The sequence below is a fragment of the Salarias fasciatus genome, chromosome 14 (genome assembly GCF_902148845.1).
Source record: "Salarias fasciatus chromosome 14, fSalaFa1.1, whole genome shotgun sequence".
In the NCBI taxonomy this organism is placed as follows: domain Eukaryota; kingdom Metazoa; phylum Chordata; class Actinopteri; order Blenniiformes; family Blenniidae; genus Salarias; species Salarias fasciatus.
In genome coordinates, this window is record NC_043758.1 from 33843039 (window position 1) to 33864338 (window position 21300).

At 44.8% G+C, this 21300-nt stretch overlaps 1 protein-coding gene across 1 annotated transcript in view; it reads right to left on the reverse strand.

Annotated features, from left to right (window-relative positions):
* Nucleotides 1-21300, reverse strand: part of LOC115400491 (1-phosphatidylinositol 4,5-bisphosphate phosphodiesterase eta-1-like) — a 65570-nt gene that overhangs the window by 40046 nt on the left and 4224 nt on the right. The window contains 1 exon segment of the mRNA XM_030108378.1: nucleotides 15503-15616. Within this exon segment, the coding sequence (XP_029964238.1) occupies nucleotides 15503-15581 (79 nt within the window). The 5' untranslated portion in view covers nucleotides 15582-15616.

A 21300-nucleotide genomic window follows, 5' to 3' on the forward strand; every position in this document is an offset into this window, starting at 1 on the left:
TCCTTACCAGTTCGTCTTGAAACTGCAACATTTTTATCAGTTTTAGATTATGGAGACCTGCTGTACATGAATGCCTCAGCTCAATGTCTTCGGAAGATTGACACTGTTTATCATGCATCATTGAGGTTTATTACCAACTGCAGAGCTCTGACTCATCATTGTGATTTGTATTGTCGTGTGGGATGGCCGCCCTTGTCCACCAGGAGGTTGGGACATTGGTACATTTTTATCTACAAGGCCATGCTTGGTCTACTGCCTCCTACATATGTAACTTAATCACACAAAGAAGTGTTGATTCTACGGCTTGCGTTCAAATGATCATTTGTTGCTCTGTGTTCCTTTTGCAAGAACAGAACTGGGGAAAAGAGCTTTCATCCACTCTGCTCCCACTACATGGAATACGTTACAGAAAAACTGGAGATTAACTGAGCTTATCCCATTGAACAAATTCAAAGCCAGACTGAAAGCACTTGAAATGGACTCTTTAAATTGTATTGTTTATGTAATTTGTTATGGATTTTTTTTTTTTTGATGTTTATTGCAACAGTTGTAACTTTGCTGCCTCTTGGCCAGGACTCCCTTGAAAAAGAGGTTTTTAATCTCAAGGGATTCTCCTGGTTAAATAAAGGTTAAATAAATAAAAAACAAAATCTGAGACGGACCAGTTTTCTACCGCATCTCCTTCCCATTTTCACTCCTCTCCCTTCCATCCCTCTGTGGGCTCTGGGAGGAGTCAAACCTCAAACCTGGTTAGACCGAAGACCCAAAAAAGCCGATTGGGTTCCAACGTGGAGAGTCGGCTCATAACCACGAAATGACATCTGATGCGAGAGGCTCTCGGCGGCCATCGGCCTCAACACCCTGACGTTTATCTCTTCCCTTCAAGCAGCCAGACAACTCCAGCATGAGCATACAGATCAGTGCAAATTTTCAATTTCTGGATCTACCCAGCAGGCAAATCAAAGGAACTGAAGCCGGTGTCTTTTAACCACAGCTGGCGTTAACGCGCACGTTATCCCAGACGGCAGCCTTTTGGCTCTGCTGCCTCACACTGACAAGCAGGGATTAAAAATGACAGCCAAACATGGCAGCTCCACCCAGGTATGAAAACCACGATCTGTAGCGAGTTGTGTATCTTTTAACAAAGTCCAACCCTCCAAATTTCTGTCTGTGTTCATGTGCGTAAATGGAAAATATGCTAAAATAAAAAAACAAAAAAAACAAAAAGGAAAAGCTCATCCGCTCTGTCGGCGCAGACAGAAGACGCTGATCAAAGCTTCGCCTTGCCAAAGAGGCCAAGGCAATTCAAACAGATTTTAATGGGGTGGGCGATGAAGACGCCTTTTTGATAACCTGATGCACAAAGACTTTTCCTCTGATCCACACAATGAGGCGAGCACGAGGCTCAGAGCGCCTGACCAAGCATCAGCAACAACAGCAGTTTTCATTCATCAACTTTAATCCAAACCGTCATCTTTAATCTCAATGTGACGCCGCAGTCAGCCTTCCCTTCAGTCAAATCTCCGTCAGTCACAGCAAATATTTGATATTCTGAAGATTTGGCGCGAAGGTGACGACAAGACGCCAACCATTTGTCATAATTTATTCATTACTGCACAAATTCATATTCACCAGCATCTGCCTGGTTCTTCATGCAATATTCATGTGACACAAGATGTCACAATCCAGCAATCCCAGACAGTCTGACCAGTAACGAAACACAACACGCAACAATTAAACCCAAACTGACAAGCCAGGCCAGAGATCGGGCTTCCTGCTTTGTTCCGCTGGTTAACTCTCATGACATGAAGGTTTATCTCGCAAATGCAAATCCGCTGTGGTGGAGTGACCATCCGTCTGCACAGAACCAGAGACAAACCACACAAATACAAACACAAAGTAGCTCAATCTGTGTGTGTCTGTGACGAGCAACTGCTCATTAAGACAACCCTTCTGCAGGTTCAAAGTTAGAGCAGAAGAAAGTGAGCGGTCCGCTCATCCTGGGGATATCCTGATACATAAACATAAGCCGCTGCTGGATTCCTGGGCTATGAATAACTCCTCCAGCACAAAACATCTTCAGGATGCAATATGTTCGTCCACATGCACACATTAAACACAGCCTGAGCAGAAACGGAGACATGAAGACGACATGCTTTCACACCACAAACGCACCGCATCAGTCGAAGAAGGCGAAGTGAAAGACGTTGAAATGAAATGTCTCACCTGTGTGTACTCGGACTGAAAGACGCACACGTTTTGAGTTTCTTTTATTGACACCGACTGGATAAACACGACTTACCGTACTGTGTCAGCCTGCATTTCTGTGGAACGGCCAAGGTTCCTCCAATGTGGTAAATGTTGCGTGCCAGGAGGGTCGCTACGGTCAAGGCGGCAGACTTTTCGGCAGAATTATAAATAAAGTTTGAATTCAGTTTGTTGGGAGATAAAGAAGTGGGAGCAAAAAACGAAGAGCAAATTCCATCCATTTCCGTGCCAGAAAATCAGCCGGGAATCCACCTCCGATGAGTCCCAGTGTGCAAAGCACCCGACTGCACCTGTAGCTAAAACCTCCTCCGAAAAAAACAGGAAATAAGAAAGAGACTCTTGTGCTTCTCCTCACATCGGGCTCGGCGGACAGTCCGGAGCGACCTCTGACAGCCAGGCTCCACACTACAAAGAAGGGGGAAGCGCACCAAAACTCCTGCTGCTCATCTTCCTCGGCGCTGTGCTCTGATCTGAGGCAGCACCTTCATCTGACAGCCTCGGCTCCTCTCTGCACACACACACACACACACACACACACACACACACGTCCACCTTTTCCTTCAGTCATCTGGTCCTCTGCTCCCCACCTCATCCAGCCCTCGCCGATGTTTCTAAGAAGATGAGCAGCTGGGTCAGTTGGGCTGCCAGCACACTGTCTCCACACGCGGATTTAGACGGCATTGTTGTGCAGTTTGTGCAGTGATTATGAAGAGCCGGGGAGGAGGAGGAGGAGGAGGAGGAGGAGAGTGCAGCAGATGTGTGTCTCCGCTCACATCAGCTGGGATCATTAGGGTCAACCAGCGGGAAGCAGGGATGACATAATTCATGAAAATGCACTACAAAAAACCCAGGTTTAATGGACTGACATGCAGAGTGTGTGTGTCTGTGTGTGCGTGTGTGTGTGTGTGTGTGCGCTGCAGGAAAAGTCAGAGACAGCACATCTGTCCATCTCTCACTAAATGCGCTCAGTACTACAAACTAGCTTTCCCCTCTCGGGGGTGAAGTCCTCTCAGCTTGAGTTTCACATCCGGAATTTCCCTTTTGTTTGACGAGGCAATCGGGAAAAACCCCAAACTGCAGTCGCCCTGCCAGACAAACGGACGGTGCGATCGCACGCTGTTTGCTTTGCATTATAATGATGAAGCAGCCAAATGAGCAGCAGCAGAGAACACATCAGGGGCCAGTTCAGCAGCCCTGTTCAGAGTTTCTTTACTCTGTAGTTTCAGCTGGAGCGCTGTATTCTTGAAAATGAAATGTTGCACTGCAACTCGTCACCCAGAACACTTCTCAAGGCAAAAGTAGCTCTTCAGAAAAGCTGCACTCAGAAACAAATAAAAGCCCACTTGTGTAAAGAGGGACCAGACGCGCTGAGCTGTTGAGAGATAAACGCTCACACCAGCAGCCTGTATCTTCAAAACGGATTTAAACAAAGCCAAAAAAAAGACTTGGACATTTCTGTGGATGCTGATACCGGTTCTTTTTTCGTTTAATACAATTTGAATCATCTTATATCATATTAAAGTACAGTAATGGTGCAGAGAATGGTGAACAGACTGTAAATGTGTGATGGAACCAGCAGCTCTGAGAATCGAACCGCTCTACCAGCGGAGCCACAGAGGCTGAAGCTCACAGCACGGAATAAGAATGTTCACTTTTTCCTCACCTCACATTGGAGCATTTCATCCCTCCCATCGTAAATATTGAATGATCCCACCTGTAGCTTCCAGCAAAGAGCAGAGTTAATGCTGTGTTTCACTCCCACAAACCACAGCATGGCCGTGATGTAATGTTTGAAAATGGGGATAAACTTCTCTTTGATGAGAACGGATCTCAGGAGGGACGCGAGTCTCCCGCCGGTCGGTTTTCAATCTGTAGTAAAATGAGACGGGAGACAGTCGAGGTAACATCCTGTTATTCATTGGGAAATTTTTACTACTGACGTCAAGCTTTGTGAACTAGAAATACGAAACTGAACTTAACTCTTTATTGGCCAGTTAAGTGAAAGTGTCCATAAAAAATACATGCTATCATGAAGCAATCTCTTTGCACTAGGAAGGATCAAATTGACCAAAAAACACCTTTTACAGCTTTAAATGGGATAAAATCATCACTGAATCTTGAAAAAAGATAATTAATTGGAGTTCATGAGCACATTTATTTGCCACACATGTAAGAGTTTAGTGTATGTCAACAAATAAATTCATATCAAGCTGAAAGTACCAATCAGATGCAATGATTGTCATTATCAGACACTTGGCCCAAACAGAAGCCAAAACAGAACCTGAAGCATCTTACAATCCTATTACAAGAAATTCCTCTCTCTGTGGTTTTTCATAGATTCTCAAATTTCAGATTCACAGGAACAAATATTTTGAGGTTTTTTTTTTCTTGGAAACTTCATTCTGAAAACTTTCCAAGAGAAAATAAAAGGTTAATACTTTTCTCTTTGCACTTCCACATCCTTATTCTGTTCTTCATTTTCTGACAAATATCAAAAGACAAGAAAACAATCAGACGCTGGATCCACAATCCATGACCAATCAGCTTTCAGGTTAGATAATCTGCCAGTGAGATGTTTGATATCTTTCAACGCTGCTGCGGTGGAGTAAATCAAAGACGTTCACCCCTTGAACCGTGACTCATATAATCCCGTTGCATCTCCTTCTTACGAACAGTATCTGCCTGGATTTGGGGACATGTCATCCCGTCTCTGTCCCGCTCCGCTGTTCCTCTCGGGATCTTCAACAGCTTATGAAATTAAATTAGTCGGGCGCACAGCTCTGTGGCGGATGACGACTTCTGGATAAATGTGTTGGGAAATCAGGCCGTGCCATGTTGGGATGAGCGCCGCGGGCACATTGGTGACAGAACTGCACTGATGCCATGGCGAAATCCAAACTCCATCTCCGATGAGAGCAAGACGGCCAACAAAGTGATTAATGTCATGATTGATCAAGTATTATAATGATGCATTATGTACAAACAATGGAGCGGCGTTTCATTGATGTGTTCTGTCCATGTTCGTGTTTTTGTTCAGGCTGACGGCGGCCTGAAGCATAACCTCGGATATATTAGGCAAAAAGCAGGCATACGGCGCGGATCAGCTGTCAGTCAGGACTAAAGCAGATAGACAGACGCTCACATCTGCACCTGTGGGACCGCCGGAGTCTGTAATCCACCTGACGCGCCACCGAAAGGAAACACAGGAAACACGCTTGCATCCAGAGATAACAAGCACAGTGCAAAGAGACGGCGGCACCGAGCTGCCATGCAATAACGTGTTTGCTTTGTTTTAAAAACCAGAGCAGACAGACAACACGGGCAAATAAATGCTGCACGGAAAACACACCGACATGACAGAAAGACAAGATTTTCACTTATTCCCAGCAACCCTACAGAACAACAGAGTCCAGATCGTGTCCCGTGGGGCAGCTTGCATTAACCTACTTATCAAGCCCAGCATGTAGATCGCAGCCGTGTGCAGCAGGCACAACTTTCAGCCACTGTCATGTTAACTGTTCTGACTCACTCAATTCACCACCTTGTATCTGCTCAATACACTCCGTACAACTGTCACTGGGGGGAAACAAGTTATTAAATGCATTAAATTCTATATGGAGAACCTGAACAATTCAATCACATCACTTTACTCTTAAATATAATTTACACTTTTTAATCTGCTCCTTCAAACTATGTTTTTAGAACGTGTCCTCTATTAGGTTTCACTTTTGCAGTCAAGATGTCTCTTTTAACAGACAACATTCTTGCTAGATAACGGCAGTGCAGGAGGAGGTTTTTAAATTCTTTGTTTGTTTTAGAGACATGTAGGAAACATGAATTTAAGTCCCACATGATAGGTAATGCAGTCAAACGTGACTGGAAATGACAAGAAAAGCACAAATTCTTTCTATATTGTCAAAAAAAAGAGAATGTTGTACTTTTACTTTTGCACATTTTTTGATCACACTTTCACTTTCAAATAATTATCATCCAGGAAATTTAACAACCGTTGAAGTTCACGGAAAATTTTCAGTACACGATATATCCAAACTCTGTTAGTTTCACTGAGATTCCCTTAAAGCGGCCGTTTATGACCTTGTTTGTTCAGGAGGAGGAGCTGGAGCCAGTCAAAGCCTCCGGTCAACAATTAAACACAAATGTCTGTTTCTGGACTGTGGGAGGAAAAAGATACTTGGAGAAAACTCACATACACACAGGAAGAACATGCAAACTCTGCAGATAAAGGCCTCGAGACGCCCTGTGCCCCATTTCTAAATATCTCCACCAATATTGTGCTTTAAAACAGGAATGCTGTGAGTTGGCTGGAGTAATCAACGCCACATCTGCATGTTTACTCAACAGATTGTTAGTTTATCTTTTCAAGAATTTCTAAAAACAGGAGAAGATGCTTTCTTTGGGGTAAATATTAAAAGAACAATAATGAAAAAGATATCACTATAGTTGCTGCATGTTAGCATTTGAGAGTAAAGTGATGCTGCTACAAACCAGAAACAACTCTCAGCCAAGAAATAATCTGAATCACAACACTAGGAGCATGTTGGACTCCGGCAGGGCTGCCCTTTGTCACCGGTTCTGTTCATAATCTTCATGGACAGAATTTCTAGGTGCAGCCAGGGGCCGGAGGGGGTCCGGTTCGGGAACCACAGGATTTCATCTCTGCTTTTTGCAGATGATGTTGTCCTGTTGGCTTCATTGAACCCGGACCTACAGCATGCACTGGGGCGGTTCGCAGCCGAGTGTGAAGCGGCAGGGATGAGGATTAGCACCTCCAAATCCGAGGCCATGGTCCTCGACCGGAGGAAGGTGGCTTGCCCCCTCCAGGTTGGTGGAGAGACCCTAGCCCAAGTGGAGGAGTTCAAGTATCTTGGGGTCTTGTTCACGAGTGGGGGACGGATGGAGCGTGAGATTGACAGGATCGGTGCAGCGGCTGCAGTGATGCGGTCGTTGTATCGGTCCGTCGTGGTGAAGAAGGAGCTGAGCCGAAAGGCGAAGCTCTCGATTTACCGGTCAATCTACGTTCCCACCCTCACCTATGGTCATGAGCTTTGGGTCATGACCGAAAGGACAAGATCCCGGATACAAGCGGCCGAAATGAGCTTCCTCCGTAGGGTGGCTGGGCGCTCCCTTAGAGATAGGGTGAGGAGCTCAGTCACCAGGGAGGAGCTCGGAGTAGAGCCGCTACTCCTCCACATCGAGAGGAACCAGCTGAGGTGGCTCGGACATCTGTTTAGGATGCCTCCTGGACGCCTCCCGAGGGAGGTGTTCCGGGCATGTCCCATGGGAGGAGACCCCGGGGAAGACCCAGGACACGCTGGAGAGACTATGTCTCTCGGCTGGCCTGGGAACGCCTTGGGATCCTCCCAGAGGAGCTGGAGGAAGTGTCTGGGGACAGGGAAGTCTGGGCATCCCTGCTGAGACTGCTGCCCCCGCGACCCGGCCCCGGATAAGCGGTAGAAAATGGATGGATGGATGGATGGACAACACTAGGATTAAATACATAGATCTTATATTTATCCTATTTAATGCCTAAAAGAATATTATAAAGAACTTTACCTACAAAACTTAAATTCACTGTTCAATTATCACTTGGTTTGTAGTTTTAAAGGGACTTAAGTCAACTTTACAAAATTTACCTCAGTGCTGCCGCGATAGGCGCTGTGGGTAACTGCAGCCACCAGCCAAGGCAGCACGGGAGCGCGCACAAACACTTTACAGACTGTCTGTCGGTCTTTTTTTTTTTTTTTAACTCACGAGATAATGCTGATAAAGTCCTTATTTTCTTCGTGGTGGCATTTTTTTGTGGGCTTTGAGTGGACGCAGGTCGTTTGATGGCTGCTGAAGAATCCATTTGTATCCCTGCAGTGTGTCCACGGCGGACATGTTCTTCCTGTTCCAGAGCTGTCGGGACGCATGCGGCGTCAATTTACGTCACATCCCCACGACTGCGGGGGAAATTCGGACCCCGAACTGCAACAAATTCTGTGGCACACAGCCTGTATAAGGCAACAGACAGATACGCGGATTGGCCTGTTATTTTAGGTTTTTAATGCTTCACGGCCCATTAGCATTGAATAAACTGGAAATGCATGTGTAGTTTTTCACAAATCTTGCCTTTAGTCCCTTTAATGGTGATCTACCAACACAGCCCAGCAGCTGGGATCATGCATGCATACTAAATCTCACTCATACAGAATTTCCTACAGGAATTACATGTCTAAACACACAGAGAGAAGTCCAGTTAAGCTGTTCTACCTCATAAATAATGCAAATGGCCTGCACTCACGCCGTAGTAATTGTCACAATGCCATGCAATTAGGAGAGAATTATGACCGAGGAAATTTCAACACTTGTAACAAAGGAGTGGGGCATTAAACAATCGACCCTGCAATTAAAGGACCATCTGCATTACAGTGAGCGTTTGCAGGGATCCACACTTTCCTCACAGGGCATAACAAACATGCATGAATTCATTCAAAACATTCACGCCAATTATTTCTAATAGTCCCTTGGCGGATGTCTCAGACCTGCCTCAAACACTTCTCTGTTACGACTGTGTGTCATGGAAAGAGCCAGGAAGGAGTCTTCATCAGGTCGGGGTTTGTAGTCAGTTCGATGAATTATTGTGTGAATTATTTATGAATGAATTATTTTTACCGTCACTTCTGTAAACATCTGGCTTAATGGTTTGTTTCTTATCAATGCTTTTTAGGAAAATTGTACCAAAACTTCTTGAGTCATGGACAAAACTACTTGTACGAAAAAGAGAAAAAAGGTTGTGATGTAAAGAAAAGCCCAAAAACTATTTTTGAAGCTAAAATGATGATACTGAATAACGACTGTCATCCAGAGCTCCGTCACCAGCTCAGGTTTCTGGCCCGAGCATATTCAAGTCTGGGAAAGCCACAGAAATATTTTCATGATCCGATAAGTCAGTCGTAAACAACTGCGCTGCTCGGCTGTTATCCTGGTGTGTTGGTGCCTGCATGGTTTTGTACTGAGTGGAAGAGGACAGACTGAACTGAGGAAAGTCTCAATCGGAGCTGAATACTGGAGCAGAGTGAAGGGATATCCCATCAGTTCCCAACATCCACACCATGCTGAGAATACAAACCATAGCTAACAAATAAAAATCTCCTTCACCCAGTTATGAATCTTTTCCATTCATGAATATCACATTTGATCAAGTTTTCAATTAAAATTCTTATTTCTCCGTCATGCTCTGTGGGTTCTCTCTGAGTTCAGACGGAGAACTGGATGCACAGCCTAGACGTTAAAAGATAAAAAAAAAAAATAGATCAATCAGTCCTCAGTGATATGCGGATGATGGATGTCTTCCAAAATGACGTGTAATCAGAGACTGTTTCCTCACTATTGCAGTCTAAATATTTCATATTCTGCAGCAGCACGACGACGAGTCTGAACTAAAGTGACCTCGGGAGAGACATTAAAGCATGAATACCTTCTAAAGTAAACTAATTACACAAGAAAAACCTGCACGTATTTTTTTACTGGGCCCTCCTTATTAGTGACATGAAAGGTTAGGAAATAGCAGGGAAGCGATGAGCAAAGAGAGGAAAAACACGTTCTTATCGCACAGTCAGTCACTTCACCTAATTAAGAGCGCTCAAGGCGGCGCTCAAGTCGCCAATGCTACAAATGGGTTCCCAGGTTCCCCGGGGCGCTGAGCGTGGAGCAGCACCGGAATAAAAATAAACACACGACAACTGCAGCATGATAATGCATTCGCTAGAGATGCTACGAGGGGCTCCCCGAGTGGAGGAGTTCAGCTCTGACTTCAAAGGAACTGAGGCCTGTGTGTGTGTGTGTGTGGTGTGTGTGTGTGTGTGTGTGTGGTGTGGGTGTGTGTGTTGTGGTGTGTGGTGGGTATATATTGATGTTGGCCGTGCTCGCGATGTTCGAGCCTCTTCTTTCCTTCCCAAAGCCAGGCCGGATGCCTGCGAGTAAACAGAGATGCAGTATCTTTGGCGGCAGAGCCAGACGGCCACGTGAACCCGTCAGATCTCAGCCGCTTCACAGGGAACGTCAGAAGTCATAACCGCCTGCTCCGCGCTTCAAGTCGGGACACAGGAGAGGCCTAAAAGTCTTGATACCAGCAGAGGAAAGCTGCAGGAGAGCTCATTAAGAGCTGAGGAGTGGAATGGAAATGAAATAAAAGCTGGTAATTATTGATAATTTGCTTCCTATGTCCCAATTAACCTCGATCATACTATACAACTCGTCTGGCGGTAGCCTGAAGTGTTCCTGTAGGTTTTAGAAACCCATTTCGTACAAACCCACTCTGTATGCTTGAGGCAAAAATAGATGCAGTGTGCCTGTAGCAAAGTCAGAAGACAAACAGATGCAGTAACTCAACATGAGGGAAATTTCATGTGATGCAAATTATAGTCCTTCAGAAGTAAATGGAAAAAAGAAAGAACAGGAATGAATGAAATATGTGATTACTGCAAACTGGATACAAGAGGTCTTTTTTATAACCAGCATTACTTCTCATATTAAAATAAATTCCATGAAATTATAGCTTACCTAAAGAAATAAACCTCAATAAATTCTGATATTGTGAGGCGATTGCAGTTTCATGTTTCCTGCTTCAGTTTGTGAATACTCAGTCCAACAAAATGAAAGGGAAGCAGAGGGAAGAGGGGGAAATCACAGATTTGAAAAATTTGAATGTGTTCCCTCCTGGTGCCTGCTTGCTGCTTCTGCCCCGGAGCTACAAAAAGGAAGAGGCAGAGACAAAAGAGGGGATAGAGGGAAAACAGAGGGACCGTGCTGAGATTCATCATCATCAGTACAGTGGGGACACATGAGGGAGAAACACATTTTACATGGAAAAGCCATTTCCTCCATGTGGAGGAGATAAGCAGCCATGCATGCGCCTCCAAACCTTCCTTTCACTGTCATCTTCTCTGGACCACTTGCCTGTCTATGAGTGTGGCCAAAACCAATGAAGAGGTGGGCTCCCTGTCCACTGAAGGCAGCAGAGGTCCAACACACCGACCCACACAGCGGGCCAGGACTGACAGCTTGACACATCCTACTTTTTAAGTGCTTGTGGTTCTTTTTGACAGCATATGGGAGAGAGAGAGCATAAGGGTTGCTATAATAGCCCAGGGAAGGCTGGGACATCAATCCTACCATCGAACCCAGACGCAAAGCGCTGTCACACGGTGTGGCGCTCAGCACGCTCTGCACGGCTTTCAAGAGGGTCCTATTTCTGCTGGGGTCCAGTCCATCTCCTTCCCTGAGCTGCATGACAATGTTATGCGCTCTGACAGTCTCTCACGCGCTGCAGTGACAGACCCAATAAAGCACCTCGGGCACGGGTGGGTTTGTGTGAAGAGAGGTGGAGATGAGAGTTGTAAAGGATGTGATGCTCCCAGATCTTCACGGATTGAGGCTAGAGCGAGTCTTCACACATCCAGAGGCTTTTTCTGCCCCCTAGTGACTGGCACAGAGGGGTATTTTCAGCACCAGGGACAGTTTCCCGCTGCTTGATTGCTGCATTCAACGAAAGCTTTTAACTAATCCAATAATTGGTGTCAACAGCATCAAAATTCATATGTAAATAGACCATCTGAGTGATATCACGTAATTTTGCTTTTCTGAATCGAAAATGTCAACAAATCTGAGCCTAATTGTTACATAATTAGCCCCACATGCACATTGCCTATTATCAATTAAGACTAATTTCACGCATGTGTGCAGAATCCTGGATAATGAATAAGAACCCCAGCGCAAAAGACAAACTAGGCTCCAGCTTGAATTTGAATGTTGGCTCATGAGCAACCAGAGGAATGTGAGCACCATACAGAGTATCCATCTCTACAGATGGCACAAACATGAAGAAAAAAAAAACATTTATAGTCTTAAAATGATCACTCACCCTTCTCCAGACTGAGATTCCTACAAACTTCGAGCTCTGCCATTTGGGACCAGGAGTTGGTGGTCTCATAAGGTCCCCCTGTGCGCTTTGGGCATCGATTTTACTCCCTAATTGGAACGGTTTGAAAAGCCAAAACGCCACGGAAAACAATCCCACATTAGTCCACTGCTCCGTGCTAAACGCGCCATGATGATAAAGTGTCAATTTGTTTTTGCCAAAGAGAAAAAAAGAAAAAAAAAAACCCAGAGGAGTCCCAGGTGCAGACTGCTGCTCCGCGCCCGCCTCCCTGTGCGGTCTGCTCTGCGCAGCGGATTCACTAACCGCCCCCAAACATCCACAGTCTGTGCGCGCACATCCTCGCGTCTCACCGGGGGGAGAAACACAGGGGAGAGAGACCATAAGCCGATTCCTCACACGCCGTCCGGGCTGACGGAGGGTGGATGCTGCTCATAAACACCAGCTTAAGACGGGCGTGGAATGAGCGACAGTGAGTGATAGCGCGCAAAGCGCTGGCTTAACCGTCAGAGTTGGCCATTTGGGCGATTTCATCAGCTTCAGCGGACTCTCTGATTCGGCTGTTGGGCGACTGTTTCATCTCCTCTGGCAAAATGAACTTTGTGGTGTCAGCCTGTTTGTTTTTAGTCCGCTGTTCTTCGACGCACAGCTTTAGGACCGAGAAAAACGCACCGTTGCGCATGGAGATATGACCCACTTTACGCTGCCCCCCTCTGCGTCTTCCTCAGCTTGGGGTGTCAATGTTTTACACAGAAACACGAGCAGAAAGTGACAATGACCAAATCCAGAGCAAACAATAACCAATAGGTTGATTGGATTTTTTTTTTTTTTTTTTTTGTTAAATTAAACAGAGCGCGTTTCTGTACATGCGCCCAGTATATAATCCAGTTGAGTCATTTCCCTAATGAAAGTCCAGTCAAACTGTAGCTGCCAGATTATTCTCGTTCACTGCTCCACATTAAAGCCATTTCATTTAGAATAACATTAAACATGTTCGGAGTCACAGAGGCGCACACACAGTCCACCGCTGAGTGTGCCAGAGGCAAAGGTTACCAAATCGATTAGAAGTGTCTGGAGGAACAAAAAGACATGTTTGAACACCAATGTCACTCTCAGTTCAGTGCTTCCCTGCATGCTTTTATTGGTCTCTTGTGTATTAGCAGGTGGCCCACTCCTCCCAGTGATTGCTGGCTTTGCCTGAAGAGTAAATCTCTTCTTATTCACATCTGCCAGAAACCTCCCGCTTCAACACACCCTCTTCTCCCGCTGACTGATTCATGAAGGTTACCACAGCCAGACAAAGACCACCAGCCACTCCGTCGCTCACAAAGCCACCGAGGGGATGGAGCAAAGTCATGTGGAAAATATGGAAATGGCAGGAAGAGAAGAAACACACAGGAAATGACAACCCATTACTGAGAGGAAATAAGGAAACGGGATCTGATATCCAACTAAAGGCCTTAAGGCCTCAGTATACTTCCCCGTCGCCGCTACGTCGTTCCTACGACGTAGACGTCGTAGCCCTACGACGGGCTACGTCGGGCTACGTCGGGGCTTGACGTGCGCTCCCGAAAATTGTGACTTCGCGTCGTTTCGACGCGTGGTGACGTGAACGTCGAGGGCTGTGATTGGTCCGCTTTCGCGTTGTTTATAGAATAAAGTAGAACTCACCCGAAATGCTTTTCTGATCCGAACAGTGCTTCGGGAGAAATTGCGATCCAAAATTGAGCGGCGCACATCCCTATAGTTAGCAGTGTTAGCACTGTTAGCAGACGGGGCTATGTGTATAGCCGCTCCGAAAACGGCTTTAATCGTCCAAAAGCTCATTAGTTTCACCAATATTTCATCACGGTCTGCTCAGCCTCTCCTCCACCACACCGGTGTCACCAGATATGTCATATGCAGATATATGTTCGGTAAATGCACGCGTGTCTAGATACGTACGTCTAGAAATCTATGTCTATAGATCTATGTCTAGGTAAAGCCGGAACTACGGAAGCCGCATTGTTGTTGTGACTGCTAGCGGCTTGGCAGAGGAGGGCGTTCCCTTGACGCAGGAGCAAGATATGTTCAGTAGCGGCGTAGGGTTGTCGGCGTAGGAACGCCGTGGCGGCGACGGGGGAGCATACTCTTCTTTTCATCCATTTGTCCAGCATCAAAAAGCATTTAACCGACAGATATTCGATATGACATGCAGTCAGAGGTTGTTCGGACGTGGTGCCTGCTCAGTTAAAATGCATCCTCGTTTCAACCCTGTGGACTCTGAAACCACAACCATCTAAGGAAATGCATTGAGAAACGTATGGAAAAAGCATGCATGAAAACCGCAGCAATGCGAAGTGGAAACAAACACGTGTTCTTCCTACATCAATCAGCTCAAACAGAACGGCTGAAGCCTTTTCCTCCTCCAGTCAACTGACAGCCAGCAGGGGTGGGGTGTAAATGCTGGGCGCAGTTAAAGGTGGAGGTTTTAGTAATCTGTCTGCTGTAGGTGAGACAAACACCAAGACATCAGAGATTTGTCATGGATTTATCTGATGGATTTTCTGCTGCAAATCTCATGAATCAAGATCAAACTAAAGCCGGGAATTAGTTCCACTTAGAGGAGGATAACAAGGAAAGAAAGATGTTTTTGTCTGGTTGCATTTGATAAATAGTAAAGTCTGTATGTGTTCTGGAGATGTGGACTTCGCCCATGTTTCTATCCATTACATCCTCTTTAAACAGATTAATGCAGCAGGAGATATAAGCTACTGGCAGAGGAACAAGATACTGCTCTAGAGTCACCACTTAATGTGATCTGATGTGGACAAATCACCCTGAGGACAAATGTATGTCTTATTGGCAGAGAAAGCCTTTTTCCAGTGCTCAGGATGCTGCTTCGATTCATCCCAGATATAGATGAAACACTGAACGATCAAAATACTCGGTGGAGCACCGTGCACTGGATCCTCCACACAGCTGATGACGGGAGAGAACTGGTGCATGAATGGGTGAATGTGATTTTTGTTTAATTATGTTCTGAAGCAATGGAAATAACAAATCCATCACATAAATTTTTATAAAGTTAAAAAACCCTCTCTTTTCAATAATGTTTCCCACTGATGCAGTGCAGTGCAGAGGGTTTCCTGCGCTAGAATAAAATGAAGAGATAGCTTCATTTATCTCACTCTCTGCTAAAGCCAAAGTATTACATTCTCTTAAGTTGAGATAAGTCTCCCTCTAGTGTTCATTCCCACAACATGCAATAATCACACTGCAAATCACATTTTATATAATTATCTTGACATTTACCGTGAAAGACGCTGTTGTCTGTCAGGAAGTGGCGGCGGTACTGCGGCTCTCCCTTTCTGCTCACCACCCAGGAGCTCATGATGAACGACGAGAGGGACAGACAGCTGGACCGACCTGGGAGGGACAAAAGTAAAGGGTTGAAGATTGAGTTTGAATCCAAGTAAAAAGTGTCATATTTAGGAGTAGACTACACCAAATAAATACCATGATGCATACACATCTATCACATAACAGACACCCCTCATAAAACTCCATCTGCTTATAATGCAACAGAATATCCACTTCAGAACTTTACCTCTCACTTTAAAGGCTCTCTGTGACCTTGATCATTCATAGATCACTGATCTCCTCCACATCAGCTCACCCAGCCGGACTCCTCCATCTGCCCCACTGTCTCTCCATGCCTCAAACTGCCTCCCTCTTGGCATCCAAAATCTGCATTCCTCGATCAGACTTTTAAAATCTCACCTACAAACCAATCACTTGTGATACAGCCTACTCGATGGATGCTGTTGGTTTCTTGCAAACAGCTGAATGTCGACATGACAGTATTTTTGCTAGAGTCATCTTATGTCACTCAAGTAGACTAAAAAATAACTACAATCTCAACATGAAGCCAATTTCAATGACATCTTTTGGCGCAAAATAAATTAAATGTCAAAAGAACTCCTGCAGCTTTGCGTTTTGCACATTTTTTACAGCACCCCGACTCTGAGGCTAATGCTAGTTTTCTATTTTTTCTGGCAGCATCACGGATATTGGGTCAGGTCTCGTGTCCGACATGTTTTAAAAAATAAGGCTTTTCTCAGTTTGCTTGGTGGTTCTCAGGCCAGACTGGAGCCTCTTGCAGGCCTGCTTTAGTGACATGTTTCCATGACATGCACTGCCTCTTGGAGCCATCATTTCAAGACATAACCTGTCTTCACGTCTCTATGCTGATGACCTCCAGCTCTATCTGTCTGTGGTTTTATAAGCTCTCACATTGATTACTGTAACACACTTTATTATCTCCACAAACCCTCGAGTCATCCAGTCAGAGGGTGCTGGAGGAGCCTGTATCAGCCGCAGGGTGACCGTTCGTTTGCTCCAGTATTCTGGAATGCATGGCAACTGGAACTTGGCGTTTTCACTGACCTGTCGCTTTTTAAGTCAAGACTAAAAACAGACTTATTCCAACTTGCATTTCACTTCTTTGACTGCTTTATTTTCGTGCTGTTCCTGAACGCCTTATTAAATGTTACTGGTTTCATCTGTGCTGCATTATGGTTTTATATTTTTTATGGTTTTATAGTTTCTGTAGCTTTATTACATTTATGGTTTTCATGATTTTTATTGTGCTTGGATTGCCAGCCTTGGTTCTGGAATAACCAAATTGTGTTGTTTTGTTTTATCATGCTGCTGGAAAGCACTTCGGTCTGCTATGCTGCTGCAAAGTGCTCTAGAAATAGACTTGATTTGATTTGAAAACTACAGATAAATGCGATGTAAAAAGGTACAATGAAATGGAATCATTTTTAAAATGCTCTGTTTAAAAGGGAAGAGGTTTGTTTTCACAATAACAGGGAAAGTTTGGGATTGCAGGATTGAAAGTTATACAGAAGAAAAAACACACACCTGAACTTTGAATGATTGTTTTCATTATCTGCAATGCCAAGAAATATGGAAAATGCATGAAAATCAATCTTTTTCTTTAACTTTCCTTTGCTATTGGAGAAAGTTTGAAAGGAATGAAAGGCAGGGACAGTTTGTACCTATATCAAACTCCTCATCATCTCTGTATCTGCACCTTAACAACACCTTCAGACCATGACAGCTTCCTCCTTCCACATTAATATCTTCCTTCTGTCGCCCTACACGTGTTGTCATTCATCTTCTTTCCATTTCGTTTCTGCACGGATCTCAGGACTCGGATTTTCCGCTTCTTATCCCTGATTGCCTTTCATTCCAGCTTCTCCTCTTGTCGGTTAAAACATAGTGATTCCCCACCTGTGCTCATCTGTCTTTCTCTGATTTACTGCTTCCTGCCATACACACGCGCGCACACGCACACACGCACACACGCACACACGCCCACACGCACGCACACACACACACACACACACACACACACACACACACACACCACACAGATCTGGAGAAGCTCGGAGCCTCTGAGACAGTCACTGGCGTCTGGTGCCGGATGGCCTGAGGAAAGGTTACTGCGACAGTGCTGAGAGGTCAAGAATCTAAAAAGTGAAAGCACTTTCTGGTGACCCGACCATCACCTCACTTTAGAAAGAGCCAGTGACCTGTAATGATCAGAGTAGACCACAGGGACTGACTCAGTCGCTCACCCATTATGAGACCTGTGACTCATGACGGAGAAGGTTCTCTGACAATATTACTCTAACTGTAACACATGCAAAATGCATCTTTCTATTAAATGTAACAGATTTTATTGACTGATTCGTTAACAGCTTGCAGGAGCAGAAAATTCACTCAAAAATCAAACAAAAACATGGCTGAAAGAATCACCTTTACTGAAAAGCAAGGAGATACTACTATCCATTTAACTTTATCTACAGCTGCAGGTCACTTGAACCGATCCTATCTTATAATGGATAATTCACAGCCACAGTCGATTTGAAGTCACAGATTAACTCTTTTCACGCTTTTTTTAAAGTGGAAGGTAATTTAGGTACTTGGAGAAAATATGCCACAAAGGCCCCACAAGCCCATTCTGGACTCAAACCCAGGACTTTCTTGTGCACGTGACTGAGTCTGTGCCTGTTGGATTCTGGTTGATGAGGCACTTTAGAAGCAGTCGGTTATTCCCATGACTCCCGTTTAGGTCTGACCTGGGTCCAGAACTAAAAACCTGCTCTGCACCAACACCCATTTTTCTGTCAAGTATGTCTTCGCTGTTTCTATATGTGACTTTGATAGGTATAGCAGCATCACATCAGAAAACAGCCTTTGAGATAAAAAACAAAACAACAGTCCTGATGTTAAGTCCTCCTGCTAATTTGAGGTTATTTTGTACTGCAAGTAACTTAAGTACATATTGTACCTTTAAAGGACGTACAGTAGGTGGGTGGTGGGGGGGCTTTAGGAGCACATATCTCAGATAATCAGTGAGTTGAGTGCTTTGGTAGACAGACAAGAACACTGAAAAAAGCTTTTCAATTATGAGATATGCTGTATTTCTTTTCCCTTTGTATTAAAGGGACAAAAAGCCATGTGAGGCTCCTCTTCAAAGTGATTAAACTCTGGTTCACCTCGTGTGCCGCGACTCTCAGCTGCTCTGAACTCACTGTGGAGCACAGCCTCTTGTGGCTCACTGCTGAATTATACAATAATGTCTGAAAATCACTGTTTGTTTTCATAACAGAGTCTGAATTAGAGACAGGGGCTGGCCAGCGGAGGGAGATGACTGGAAACATTGTTTAAGCAGCTTTAATGGCGAGTCAGGTAGCGATGGAGGCAGATTACGTGAAGCCTGCATAAACACTGAAGTCCCGAGACAGAAAGAAGTCAACACCATATGCAAGACGGCAAACATTTAAAAGGATGTTTAAAGACATTGCAAACTGATGATAAAAGTAAATTATATATCAGAATTCACATTTTGTTTAGTTCCTATGTTTTAATGACACTGACACAAACACAGGCACTGAATCATCTCACTTCAATCAATCATTGATTTTATGTCACAACAAAGTCTTCTCAGTTTTCACAGTTGGTTCCAAACTCATAAAATCTGGCATGATCATTAATCAAAGTTTACTTTCTTAAAAATCTCAAAGAAATAACTTTCACAATCACTAAAGGAGTGGCTGAACCTCAAACCCCACCATGCTGTTTCACATGTTACATGATATCAGCGATTCAGTGTGGACAGGACACTTTCCTAAACGGGCCAGTGTGGTGATCACCTTCGCCTGACAGCGGGATTATCCCCGGTTTGAGTCCAGCTGATGGCCATGACGGGTGAATCTAAGCTCCTCATAGGTGTGAATGGGAGTGTCAAACACAAGGCTCATGGGCCAAAACTCGCCAGCGAGAGGCTCCAATCTGGCCCGCCACACCATCAAGAAACTTGCAGCTTCATATTGAGAACATGAGTATTTTATCTCGTTCTGGATCTCACCAGATCACTGCATCCAGTGCTTTCGCTCCAGATGAGCTTCCTATAGGTTCGTCAGTGTGCTGCGCATGTGCACGGTCAGGATTAAGTCATGAGGGTCAGTAACGTGAATCCTCTGAAGGCATGTAACTGGAGCGGCCTTCTCATCTGTGCCACAAACCTCGGGGGAATACAGTCTGTTCTTTCCTGTCTATTGGGACACTCAGTGGGAAAGTGAAGCGCTCGAAAATAAATGTTTGTTCGACGGACTGGCAGAGCCGCTCTCTGTATGTCTGACCCTGACAGGAAGTAGGTCGAAGATGCCCTCAAGTGCACAATTTTGTTGCATTAGATATTTCAATACAACTGAAACAATTTTATCAGAAATGAGTGAATTGAACAAAACACTGACTGCAACACTTAAATGTGCATTAAGGAGTTTTTCAACCTTAAAAATACTTATTTTCCACCATAAATATGTTACACATTTTTAATGATGTGTACAATGTGCCCTGACATATTCATTACAAGTACCTCTAACAGCGCTAAATTGTCACTTAAAAGTCGCAGTGCCGGTCCGGCACCAGAGTTTTTTTGGGGAGAATTTGAAAGGAATGGTGTAATGCGCGCTCGGCTGGATAGGTTTCATTTTGTCCGCCATTACTCCGCCAGATGCTAGTGAGCAACAACTGAGCAGGATCTTCCAGAAAGTAAGAAAAGACGGCTTCTAGCACTGCCACAGCTCCAGCACAGACTCCACCAGGTAAAAGAAACTTACATTTTACTCGAGCGCTACTAAACGAGTGAAGACGGAGTCCCCCTCTTCCGTGCACGCGAGCCACAGACACGAGTTTTTCACTTGGCTGCATTACGCCCATGGCCTGCAGGGGGCGCTGTTTCGCAAATCGTGCAAACTCCTTAAAGGAGCACAGCGCAGTTTGCTCGTTTTATGCGAAACACGACCCCTGCAGGCCTTGGGCGTAATGCAGCCAAGTGAAAAACTCGTGTCTGTGGCTTGTGCCCATGTACGTGCACAGAAGAGGGGAACTTCCTTGTTCTTTTAGCAGCGCTCGAGTAAAATGTAAGTTTCTTTTGCCTGGTGGGTCTGTGCTGGAGTTGTGGCAGCGCGAGAAGCTGGTCTTTTCTTCTGGAAGTTCCATCCTCAGTACTGCTCAGTTGTTGCTGCTAAACGTCTGGCGGAGTAAGGGGACAAATCGAAACTTAAGGATTACCAGGCCAGCGGGAGCGCGCATTACGTCATGCTCAGAGCGATTCGTACCCGAATCACTCATATTGCTGTGCCTTCAGTGCCCTGCACAGGAAAATAGGTGCGACTGCGATCTTGCAAAAATAGCTCTTGCTGCCCACCAGGCAAAGGTGAAAACGTGTGTGGGTGTGAATAATTGAAAATTTAATATTTAAAACTGCGCTGTACCCCTTTAAGGCATCTTTAAAGGTGTGTCTGTTATGAAGCACATCTAACATCTAATACACATTTTACACAAGAATCGTTCAAAACACTCCTTCTGTTATCGGTGTCATGTTACATTCCCTGATGATTTGAGTAGAGAGCAAGCTTTGACACCTTTGCAGTGTTTACAGTTTATGTAGAGTTTCATGTATCTTTTTTTCTGTAAATCCCCAGTAAAATCCTGATTTTTTCCTAATTACACAACTTTTCTGCGACTTGTAC